Source organism: Marmota monax, unplaced genomic scaffold (assembly GCF_021218885.2).
Source record: "Marmota monax isolate L192 unplaced genomic scaffold, Marmota_monax_Labrador192_F-V1.1 WCK01_AAM20220418_F8-fsc00105, whole genome shotgun sequence".
Lineage (NCBI taxonomy): Eukaryota > Metazoa > Chordata > Mammalia > Rodentia > Sciuridae > Marmota > Marmota monax.
The window spans coordinates 6,279,362-6,291,913 of record NW_026692947.1 but is presented as its reverse complement, the minus strand read 5'-3'; the positions used below and the strand labels follow the sequence as shown (position 1 = coordinate 6,291,913).

Genomic DNA, 12,552 nt, shown 5'->3' with positions numbered 1-12,552 from the left:
AGCTATATGAGTTCTTGAAATTGACTTTAATAGATTTTTCATACCACACTCTTTCCTTCTTTCCTCTCCTCCTTTTCTTGTTCAGTAACGCATAACTTTGGGTTTTAAAATAACCCCCATTTGATATTTTATAATTTAAGTAGCAAAAGAAAGGAATCTGATTATAATGTAATTCATAAGTAATGTTCCTTCTGATTTTTTCCCCCAAATTGTGAACTAATGACCTTAGTACATGAACAATTTTTTAAAAGCCTTTGAAGGAGTGTAGTTACTCTGTTGTTTTGGAAACCTTTGTATTTATTTGACTGGTCTGAGCATTGTGTTCTACTGATTCTACTATGTAAGTTGCTTACTGTTTTTATGATGGAATGCATCATTATAATTTTTAAATCCTTACTAAGTAACTGACAAATTTTGCCAAAACCTGAAATAGCAATTTAGACCCTTTTGAGAAATGGCAAATAGTAGACCCTAGACAAAGAGAAAACAAGCATTTTAGACCTTTCAGAAATAGCTGGAGGGCTTCTAAAAAGAGGATTGAATTCATCTACTTTCATATCTCCCATAAAATGGAGAATGGGAATGTTTATTTTCCCTCTTTCCCCCAATCCCAGTAAAATAACACTCAATGGGTTGTCTTTTTTAAAAAATATTTTTTAGTTGTTGATTTTATTTATTTGTATGTGGTGCTGAGAATTAAACCCAGCATCTCACACATACCAGGCAGGCGTTCTTCCACTGAGCCACTACCCCAGCCCTAAATGGGGTTTTTTAAAGATACAAACCCACAAGGAAGAGAACAGTATTGGAGACAATGTTAACAAACCTTGATAAGTTGGAAAACAGATGAAGCAATAAATAACATGACAAAACCCTGAGCCAGCTGTGGGAAGCCAGAATCCCACCTGATTTATACTTTAGAACTTCTAAAAGACTGGCAGCATCAATACCCATAGAAGTGAGGTTAAAATGTTGCTAAGCTTGGGCAGACTGGTCAAAATCTGTTTAGAAAGAACTAAAAACCCCTACCCTATATCCCACAGCTGACTGATAATTCTTTCCCTATCCTGGCAAATGTGGGAGGATTACTCTAGAGAAATAGAAACTGTGCTGAGGAGCAGCAGCCCTGCTGAGGCAGAGGTCCCAGCATGAAAACAGCATGGTGAAGAAATGTCTGTGTGCCCAATGCTGAGATTCCCAACCCCCACCCCCACCCCCTCTCTGGCTACAAGAAAGCTTCCCTCTGGAGGCAGGAAATCAGAGGCCCTTTCCCTGGGAAAATGGGTGAGTTCAAGAGGAAAAACAGTTTTAGGTGGCCCAGCCAGATGACTATCAGTGAGGCTTATAGCCAGTGGACTCCACTTATATGCTGAGGGCTTTCAGCTAACATCTGTAAATGTGAGCAAATAATAGTGAATTACCAGGTAACTAGTGATCCAACCAGCCTGAACTCTGAAAGATAGAGACTGAAACAAACATAAAACATGACTTAGAGAAACAGAGGCAATACCGGAAAGACAGTGGCTGAAAAATCATAATATACATTAGAGTTCATTAATCCTTTTTTCTTCTTTTGTGAATGTTTAAACTTTCCATTACAATTTTGAAAACCTCTCATAAAAATAAGATATTGCAACTATAATAGAATATTTTAAAAAGGAACATAGAACAGTATGAGTTCTAGAAATTAAAAATGCAATAAAAGAAATAAAAACTCAGTAAAATGTTTAGAAATTAAATAAGAAATCTCCCAGAAAGGACAACAAAAGAGATGAAAATGGTTTCTAACTCTGAATTCTGTGTGTAGCCAAATTATCAACCAAGATTGAAGACTAGGTTAGTGTGAACTTTCTGTCTCTATAACTAAAAACTTAAGATAATCAACTTCTAAAGATTATCTTATTTTGACTGAGAGTTTTAGAGGTTTCAGTTCGTGAGTGGTTGACCCTATTGCTTTTGGGCCTTTGACAAGGCAGCACATTATGGTGGAAACATGTGGTGAAGCAAAATAGCTTATTCCTTAGTCAAAGAGCAAAGAGAAAGGAAGGGGAGGAGGTCATCAATGACCTAAAAGTCTTCCAATAGGCCCCACCTCTTAAAGGTTCCACTACCTTCTAGTAGCACCTCCTGGGGACCACGCCTCCAATACATGGGTCTTTGGGGGATATTTAAGATCCAAGCTATAGCAAGACAGAAAAAAAGGCATTTGTTGCAAACTTTTAAGATTTCAAGTATCCTTTTTCTAGAAACCACTGGAGAATGTGCTCTATCCAAATGAGTAGAGAAAAGAAAAACAAGGTATAGAAAATATTGTGTCTATTTTAGGAGTACAGGGCATCATTAGGATGGTAGCAAGAGGACTTTATAGAATGAAAATTACAGGCATCAAGTCCTGAGTGTGTGTAAAATCTTTAAATAAAATTTTACTTGAATAGTCCTGCATATCTATGTGTACATTGTCTCTGACTGTTTTCATATCACAAGGCAAAATTGAGCAGATATGACAGAGACCAAATTACCAACAAAGCCTAAAAGTTTTTGTTGGTTTTTTTTTTTTGAAATAGAGATTGAACCTAGGGGCACTTAACTACTGAGCCACATCCCTAGCCCTTTTTATTTTTTATTTTGAGACAGGGTCTTGCTAAAATGCTTAGGCCCATGTTCATTTGCTGAGGTTGGCTTCAGCCTCTAGAATCACTGGGATTACAGGCATGAGCCACCACGTCCAGCAAACCTAGGGAGTATTTTCTTTTTAGTCTTCTTAGAAAAAGTTGTGGACCCAAACTAGAGAACTGATTCTAGACAATTGGCTGGGAGCTTGTGGTTGAATTAGTTATCTGTACATAGAAAATTATATAAATAAAATTAATGTAATTCCTTAATCCAGGGAAAATAAAAATGGGCAATAAAGGAATAGAGGCCATAATTCACTACATGATTTGACTGTGAATGTTTGATTATAATACAGAACCTAAGTTTTACGTTAAATATCTCATTGAATTTACTGCATAGTTGATAAGGATTATGGAAATGATGCACATGTGTGGTGAGAATAGGAAGAAACTTGATCATCTTCTGTTGGCAGGAAGTTAGTAGATAAGATCTAACACTAAAGAATAAACATGGTGATAAATACCAAGTTAATTGGCCAAAAGAGGTGAATAGTGTTCTAGTAGCCATTTCTAATCAATGAAAGTGCCTACTCATGAAACCATTATTATGGTGTAATTACTGAAAAGCCACCAAATTTGGGCAGATTCAATCTGGTTGTTTGACTTTCCTGCCAAAGGACATTGCTAAAATGTATCATGATGCCTAGTACTTAGTGAAATGACTGAGCATATTCTGCTTAGCTGCATTTTAAAACTTAATCTGTTCTACATATTGCTCCCACCTGGAAATATAAAGACATAATTATTCTCAGTAATAATTTATAAATTAGGACAATATAAAAGTATATTTTCAGCCTCTAGAACTGAACCTAACACATGATAGGCTAGTGAATGTTTGAATAAACACATAAGTGAACTATAATGAACAACAACTTCAAAAGTCAAAAGGCCCGGGGCTGGGGTTGTGGCTCAGAGGTAGAGCCTGGCATGCATGAGGTGCTAGGTTCAATCCTCGGCACCACATAAAAACAAAATAAAATAAAGATATTGTGTCCACCTATAACTAAAAAATAAATGTTTAAAAAAAAAAAAAAAAAAAAGCCAAAAGGCCTTGAGAAGTTCAGACCAACCCTTAGAAAGCATTGATGGAGCCAGGCATGGTGCACACACCTATAATCCCAGTGGCTTGGGAGGCAGAGGCAGGAGGATCACAAGTTCAAAGCCAGCCTCAGCAAAAGTGGGGTGTTAAGCAACTCAGTGAGATCCTGTCCCTAAATAAAATACAAATATATATATGGCTGGGGATGTGGATCAGTGGTCAAGTGCCCCTGCTATCCTCTTCCCCGAAAAAAAAAAAAAAAAGCAAAGATATTTTCTATAAATTTATTCAGTTTTTCATTACTAAAGCTAAGTTGTGGTTCTAAATGATTTTCACTTTTGAATTAAAGAAGTTTGTCCTTTTTCTTCCTAACCCTTGATAGGATCTTTCCAGTTAAAGATGTACCCCTGGAGACTGATGACCTTGCCAATTGGCTTTATCAACGCTTTATTGAAAAAGAGGACCTCTTATCACATTTTTATAAAACAGGTACACAGTATTTTCTATTATGTACATTTATGAAATTACCAGAAATCTTAAAGGTAGGCTTTAGGGAAGATAGCCATTTTTCAAATCCTTAAATTCCCTAAAGTAATCAAAGTATTTCTGTATTTAAGATATGAAGACAAATTTATGTTAAGTTCGCTCTGTATTAGCTTGTGGGCAAAGGCAATGAGTATGATTTCACACAAAGGAGAGAGAATCAGTGAACAACTGTAGTCATACATGTATAATCATATGGGGCATTTTATAAATGAGACAGAATGTGTGTGTGTGTTGGGGTGGGGGGCTGGGGATCAAATCCAGGACCTTATATATGATAGGCAGGTTCTCTTAACACTGAGCTACATCCCCAACCCTACATAGTGGGATGTTTTATGAAGTAGCAAATAGCATAAAGTTTTGGCATTTCATCATATAATCTCATTGTAGCTATTCGAGGTCATTTTTAACTGACGTTTTTATTGGCTTATTCTTTACATGAAAGGATAACATTCATTTTTTAAGTTTTCGTGGATTAGAAACTTAAGTCTTTTATTCTTAAGAGGAAAAGAAATGTTTATGTAGTCTAAGGTTCTTTCTAAATATTCTCTGCACCCTATAAAAAATTAAAGTGCAGTGAAAACAAAATAGGAGGAGGGAAGAAGAAGGCAGAAAAAAGGAAGTTAGGAAAGAAGGAAATTACTATTAGTAGAACACCCACCCAGCCCCAGTACTACCAAAATGCTTTATGAATTGCTATGTTGTAGGCCTATTTTCTAGCTCCTTTATAGGGAGAAAAAGGTAAACAGAAAGTTGTTCTTTACCTGAGAATGGCCTTGGTGTTTTAGTTTAACAGAAAGCTGAGAAGGTATGGGTGATAAGAGACTACCAAGATCTCTACTTTCTCAACCTCAATTTCTTGCCTTCATATATTTGGCCTAAATTATAGTAACAATAGTAGAGGCCTCTTTTTAAGAAAACTATTTGCATATTAGACCTTGAAACTTGAAAGTACCCTCTGTAAATTGCTTGTGAGCAGCAAATCCCCTCTTGAATCAGCTTACCCTGGGAGATTATCAGCAAGGACAAAGATTGTTTGAATGCTGAAGAGTGTTAAAGATGACCTTAGGTAAAATTGCTCTGAAATGATTTGGCTTTCCAGAAAAGAATTTAGAGGCATCTGTTTGCTTTGTATTTTTCCTTTTTATTATTAAGACATATTTCATAAGGCCTACTGCTTTTTAAAAATATTATTGGTGTTATATAATCACTTTTTGTGGCAAAAAAAAATTTATTTTCAAATGGACTAGTATAAATTATATTGTTTCAGAAATTATTTGGTGTCAGTTTCACAGATCCTGTGTCCCAGCCACTATGGAAATGTCTCCAGATAAGGGGAAAAAGCTACCGAAATAACTGTTCTCATGCAGATTTTACTCCTGTGGAAGACAAACAGTAAAACTCTATAGATAGAGAAAAGGACAGATGAGACCATTACAGATTAGGGAAAATTTTAGGAAGGAAATAAACCTGTGAGTGATAAGGGCCAGGAGTGGCATTTTTTTTTTTTTTTTTTTTTTCTGATATGGGAAGGATTCACTGAGGAGGGGCATTCCAGCAGAGAGAATAAAGGCAAAGGCTGGAATGAGGAAGAACCTAGTGGCTTGGAAATTGTATTTCAAATGAGATCTCTTTTCAGGAACAATGGAAAGTTACAGAAGGCTTTCAAAAAAACAAACAAAAAGACCCCATGAGTCTCATTAAATTAATATTCAACTTTTATTGTAGGAGACCTGCCTTTGCAGTAAACAATATTTCTGTCTTGTCTTTCAGGAGCCTTTCCACCTGTCAAGGGTCAGAAGGAAGCTGTTTCCAGGGAGATGAACCTCAGCAACACGTGGTTATTTCTTATATACTCTTTTGCAGTGTTGTCAGCTTGTATGTGGTACAACATCATTGAGTATTTTTACCATTGCCTATTTTAGGAATTGACTTGGACTTGTCAAGGTCACCATAGGAGTTCAGACTTTCATGAGTGTGCATTATTTACATGTGCAAATCAGAATATATAAAAGAAGCGAAGGAAATTCAGTGGATGAATTAATATTTATCCCCCTTTGGGATATTTTAAAACTCTATTAAAATGAGGATCAGTAATATAATGACCTGCTGATATATTTTAAGAACATTTCATGTTTTAAAGAGATACATTCTACCACATATAGGCAAACATCACATTTGGAGAAGAGGAAATCATAAAAATCATCCTGAAAAACTGTCTGAAAGAAACTGTTGCCACAGGATCTACCTGGTCATTTAGTTCAAGCTCAGAATTACATCTCTCCTAGCTAGCAGTCCCTATTAGAGCAGTGCGCCACAGTGCCCACATCTCCACCCATTTGGGCTGTGGTACTAGTAGCCATGAGGGGAGGGAGCTGGAGGCACCTCCCAAAGAGTGTTTTCCCTGTTGCTTGAAGTAACAAACTTCAGTCCTTAGCACCTGACCAGGTGCAGTGTTGATATTCTCTGTGGGGAGGAACCAGTGTCCACTGAACACCTCCTGGCATAGGCTCTGATTTTATGAAGGCTAGCTCAGTCCAGCACCATGTTTACATGTGCTAATGCTTTCCTTTCCACCAGGGTAGGGTCGGGTGGGGGCATCACCCTGTTTCTCTTTTTGTATAGAAGGCATATTATAGATTGATAATTGTATTTTACAAAATGCACTTTTATCAGATGCCAATATAGCAAATGATAGTAACATAGCCTGAAGACAAAAGTAAGCCTCGTCAGTGAGTGGGCTTCCCGGGGGCTCTCCTGTCTCTGCAATTTTGCCCGCAGCTGCTGTCCAGCACCACCCTGCATTGGGCACCTCCCTGACAGGGTGACCCTATTTGTAACTAGAGGCTCCCTGTACCCCTCTTTGACATAGTATCACTAAATGCATTTGGGGATGGATGAACAAATTAACATAAAATATTTAGATGATCAATTTAAGGGAAAATAGACTAGTTCATTAGGAAAATAAGAACTAGAGCCAGACATTGGCTTCTACTGGTGACTGGTTCTCAAGTGGCTCCCCTCCATATCTGTATAGACAGCAGTGTGTTCCAGCATTATATCAAGGAGCTGCCCCTCTCAGGGTTGGTGTAACCAGGAGAGGCCTGCACAAAAGGCTTCCCAGTCTCTTCCAATTGCTTTTGAAGAGGGTAACATCAAGTTTCTGTTATTTCTAGAAAACTTTTTTTTTTTTTCCTTTTGGTCAGTATGTTTATGTGATGTACCTCACAGGAGAACCAAACTCTTCTCAAAAAAATGCTGGCCCTACATCAGTGTTGAAATAGAGAATGTTTTCAGTTTAGGGTTGTAAGATTAAGATCTAATAAGTCCGTGGTAGTTTTCTGTGATTTAAGCACTGTAGACTCCCCTGTTGTCACGAATTACACAAATAACAATTCTGAGAAGTAAGCTGTAAAATAAAAATAAAGGCTAATGTTTCTGTTTTCCAATGAACCAAAAAAAGATGTGAATTTTCCCACAGTTGTGTGGGAAAGATAAAGCAACACCAAATAAAAGCCCACAGCAGCTTCATCTTTAGGATAACTCAATATATGTGAAGGGGAAGGATGCATTAACTGAAATACCTCATTGAATATTATATTATACTATTAAAATGCAGAAGACAGTTTTGATATGTTTGGTTTGGTAACAATTGTTATAAAATGCAATTTTCTTGAAACTGAAGCATTTCATTATGTGTTCTACAGTGACAATGAGTTAGTGAGACCAGTCTCACTTGTAAGGTGTCAGTGATGATAGGAAGCCAAAGAGAAGCTCAGTGATGCTTCTGGTTGAGATCCAGCAAACATTACTTAATTACAAGATGAAATGAATTGTTCATTTGAGATATTAGCCATCTGGGGAAAGGTTGCTCACTCTTAAAAAATAGTTATGCATAGTCCTAGCTTATAGACCTTTCCCTCATTGCAAAGCAAGTCACAGGGTAGAGTGAACAGTTCTCCTATTTTTTAAAAAAAAAAAGTATACATAAATGTGGCTTAGAGCCATTTTTGACATCGCTGTGCTCCAAAGGAACGTGACACTGTTAAATATACTGTAACATTAAACTTTCCTGTAAGATGCTTTATTTCTCAAGTGCAGTATCATTTCCACAGTCTTTATAGATGTGAGTTAATTTTTGAAAATTGATCCATGAGTTGTAAATAGATGTGTATTTGATCTACCCTGCCCCTCTTTGATTCTTTCTAATATGTTCTTTCTCTTCGTTTGCAAATGTATTTGTTTGAGAGCCTTGATAGTGCTTTCCTTGTCAGTAACTGGAGTTCACCTGCTGTACTAGGAAATATAAAGAGAAAAATCAGTGTTCTTCTATGGCAATCGGGGAAGCAGCAATATGCCACTATACAGAGCTAAATAAAAATTCCTATTTGAACTTTCTTTGTAAAATGAGATGAAAGGAGGTCATATATTTTGTCAAGGGGAAAGAAAACAAAACTATGCCAGTGTTATACCAGTGGTTCTTTAGAATCTCAGCACTTCTTGGTCTCAGCTGGACTGCCTAGATTCCCACAGGAGATAGAGTTGAGAGCTCACTCTTGGGATCCTGGCATCACCAAGAAACAGTGATAGAGCATCTGCTTGGCCACAAGCAGATTCCATGACTGCAAAAGTGACCAAGCCAGCTAGTCACTCTTAACTTCAGAAACAATTATCGGTGATGAAATATACACATGATAGATGGACTTAAAAGCAATAGAGGGTAAAGAAAAATTACAGAGTAGAAAATGATGTTTTGGAGGAGCAAACTAGTTGGTTGAGAATTTAAACAGAAGATTTTTTTTTAAAAAAGATAGCTGAGTTCAAACCTGTCATTTCATTAAGTAGTTTTTGGTTTTTGATATTCAACCAATCCTTAATTTTTCACAGTAAAGGAACTAAAGATTACTGGAAAATTAATTACTGGATACTTAATCCAGTTATAAGTCATAAGGAAGCCAAAAATCTGATTCTTGAAGGAGTTTGAAGTTTTACTTTTCATCAAACTCTTTTTTCCTTCTAGGGATGCTTGCTAATTTAAAAAAAAATGATTTAAATTGTTTATTAGCTTTTTCTTGCCTGTGTATGTAGGACTGTTAATGAGTAGTGAAATAACATGGAAAGACAGAGAGCTATGAGGAAGAGGAAACTCCAAAGCCTGAATAATCAATGGGCTGGAAAAGGCATCCCTGATTATCAAGAATAGGTTGTACTGATATCGTTATCAGCCTTTTTATCAAAATGAAATCTTACATCACCTAGTGTAAGCTTCAGAACATCATCCTAGTGTTGCTGCCATCTGATGCTGAGGATGGCCCTTCATTCTTTGTTCATGTTGCTTACTTCTTGTGGATTTGTCTTAGTAGTGTTTTTTGACAATCACTTCTCTGAAGACTCTTCTAAACTAGTTGGTCCTGGTTATAATCATAGAATGTAGTCTTTAATCATGGGTAGTCTTCTTAGTATTCTTTTTTATATTTAAAAAGGAAATGTTTTATTTGCACTACTGAATAGGAAGAGTTAACTGTTTCTTTGTTCTTTTTCTGAAGTCACTACATAGGACTTCACTCCAGAGTTACCATTGAGTGTGCTCAGCTCTAGTCCACAAAGGATGGATAAAAATGGTTTAAAATATTTATATTTTTTCCCTTTTTTTTTTTGCCCTGCAGAGCTATGAGCTTTACATGTGTTAACATGCCAGGCAAAGTCAAAAAGGAGCACAGGGCAGCAGATATACTAGTTCATTTTATAAGGGGTAGAGACTAAGATGTTTGGGACCAAAACACCTACGTTGTGAAATTCTGTATCACAGAAGAGCCAGTGTACTCTGGAGCAGTTATTGCTTGGTGCTTTGTTGTAATCATTTTGCACCAGTCCCCAACAACTAGGAACTGGGCCCTAGGAAAATGCTGGAGGTGCTGATCTGTTGGGGGAAGGTGACTGTAGCCATATAGAAGATTAAATATGGGTTTTTCTGTAAGATGTTCATCTGAGGATTTTTACATTTAATATTTTTAAGACAGTTTAAAGAGCAAAAAAATATTAAGTGTATTCTAATTGCAAAGTATGCACACATTTTGAATGGCTTTATTTTTATTGTGTAAAACTGTTGGACACATGACTGTGATGCACAAATTCTTTACATGTAAAGAGTCTATGCATTTTACAGTAACTTATTTTATGATTGGGTAATGAGACAGTTATACTTTAAACTGCCATTATTTTTGTTAATTGCTTTCATTTTCTTTACAGTTATTACAAAGTTGTATTTATTTTATACAGATGGATTTTCATTTTCCTGATGCTGTAATGTTTACTTCAACTTGTTTGACCTTTCTTTGTATATCTGCATGTTGTAATGTATGAAAAGAATGAATGTAAAGGCTGTGGCAACTGTAATTAATTTTTGTAAAGGGCTGGTCACACATGGATCTGGTTTATGAATGCATTCGGGATGATTTTAATAACCAGGTTGCATTTTCAGAAATTTAGACATGAACACCAAAAGAAGCATTTTCTTAGCAAAAATTAATAGCTGGTTCTATTTTTTTTTAACCTAGAGAAAATAAAGTTGATTTTTTCCAAGTACAGTGCTTTAATTCTTAGCAGTGGGGATGGTCTGTGTCATACTGGAGCTCTTTGGGCATTAATACCTGTAGACCTGTGCTTAGGGCCCCTCCTGCAGAAGCATGCTGAGAAGAACAGGCTGAAACATCCAATGAGAAAACTCTGAACCTCCTTCCCTGGGTCAGAGGGTCTAACCTCTCCTCTTCATTCTCCAGGTGTGCCAATAAGTGTTTAAAGGTCCACTATCTCAGAAAAAAATATATATATTCATATATGTTACACAAATTTGTTATAAATTTTCCTGATAGCAAGGATGTGTAACACACACACACACAAAAAAAAAACAAAATAAAATATAAACATTGTATATAAACTCCACATAGCCAGTTGATTCTCACAAGATTCTTAGTTGCTTTTTTCTGAACCCTTTAGCCAACCTACAATTGCATTTCAACATGAGTTTAATTATGGTATTATATCCTACTCCACTTGCTCATCTCCCAGGAAATTTACTGTCATTCAATCTAGGATGTGATCTACTTTTAAATTCTTTCTTACCCATAATACAAGACCACTTTTTAGCTTTAGCACTAATTGTAAGTTTATATAATTTTAATAACAATTGTTTAAGAACTGCTGGCAAAACCCTGAAATTTAATGATTGGCCCTTGGGAGCCAGTTGTAGATGTCACCAGCACACCATTGCCCTATTCTTTTTGTTTCATTTTGTTTTAACTATTAATGTTGAATAAACTTCTTCCCGTTAATTTGCTCACTGTTCTGAGAAAATTTCTATTATTGACCCTAGCAGGGGATTGAAGGGTAGGAAAAGCATTAAGATCAGTCCTACCACATGAGCTTTAGATTTTGAGGAATCTGACAAAAGCAAACTTTGCCTGAAGTACAGGGGAAGTATATAGTTCTCAATTTGGCTTTAAGCTTTCATTTCTCAAAGTAAAGTAATTGTGGTATAGGCATCTCTAAGATTTTGTTTTAAGCATATAAAACCTCAGTTGTTCAGTTCCTTGTAGAATATGTTTGATCCCACTGAAAATTTTAAATGTTTTAAAATATTTTGCACAATCTACCAAATAAGTTCAATAGTTACAGTTCAGTCTACCTCTTTTTTCTGGCTGAATTTAGGCTACTGTTTTGGTGAAGTTCTAATTTCTTTTCCCCCAGACGTATTTTATGTAGAAGACAGAACAGATTGGGGGCAGAGGTGGAATGCAAATTTAAAGCACCCAGAGATCTATCGCTGACCAGCCCTATTCCTCATGAGTTGGAGTGGGGGGGGTTGTTTGTAATACCCACTTAATATGAAAATGTTCGTTTTTAAAATGTTTTTTCCTGCTGAAAAAAAAAATGTATTTTTAAATGGAAAAACAGAATCCTCTTTTGGCTCTAAGAAGTCAGCTGTGTGAACAGGCGTGACCATATCATAACATGCTGATATGATAGAAATCAATAAATTTTTACCTCTCAGGATTTGGTAACATTGTTCTTAAACTCTTATAGGCTTGAGGGGAAAAACAAAAAACAACAACAACAAAAAAAAACAACCTAAGTCTCTACAGTTTCTGTCAAATGGAAACAGAAATAAGAATGGATCTTGGGAGGAGGGTGGGACGACCACTGGAAATGAGGCAGGCCCCTTTCGTAATCAGAATACTCTTAGTTAGGTATGATTAAACCTGTTGTGCATAGGGAAAGACAAGACAGTGTTTTCTGCTA

The 12,552-nt window shown here is 36.3% G+C and overlaps 1 protein-coding gene across 3 annotated transcripts in view; it reads left to right on the top strand.

Moving 5' to 3' along the window:
• Positions 1-12,306, top strand: part of Lpgat1 (lysophosphatidylglycerol acyltransferase 1) — a 118,208-nt gene extending 105,902 nt beyond the window's left edge. For all 3 annotated transcript variants that reach the window (XM_046452113.2, XM_046452111.2, XM_046452112.2), the window contains exons 7-8: positions 4,094-4,200; positions 6,028-12,306. In XM_046452113.2, the coding sequence (XP_046308069.1) occupies positions 4,094-4,200; positions 6,028-6,179 (259 nt within the window). In that variant the 3' untranslated portion in view covers positions 6,180-12,306. The remainder of the gene's footprint in view (positions 1-4,093; positions 4,201-6,027) is intronic.
• The last annotated feature ends 246 nt before the right edge of the window (positions 12,307-12,552 follow it).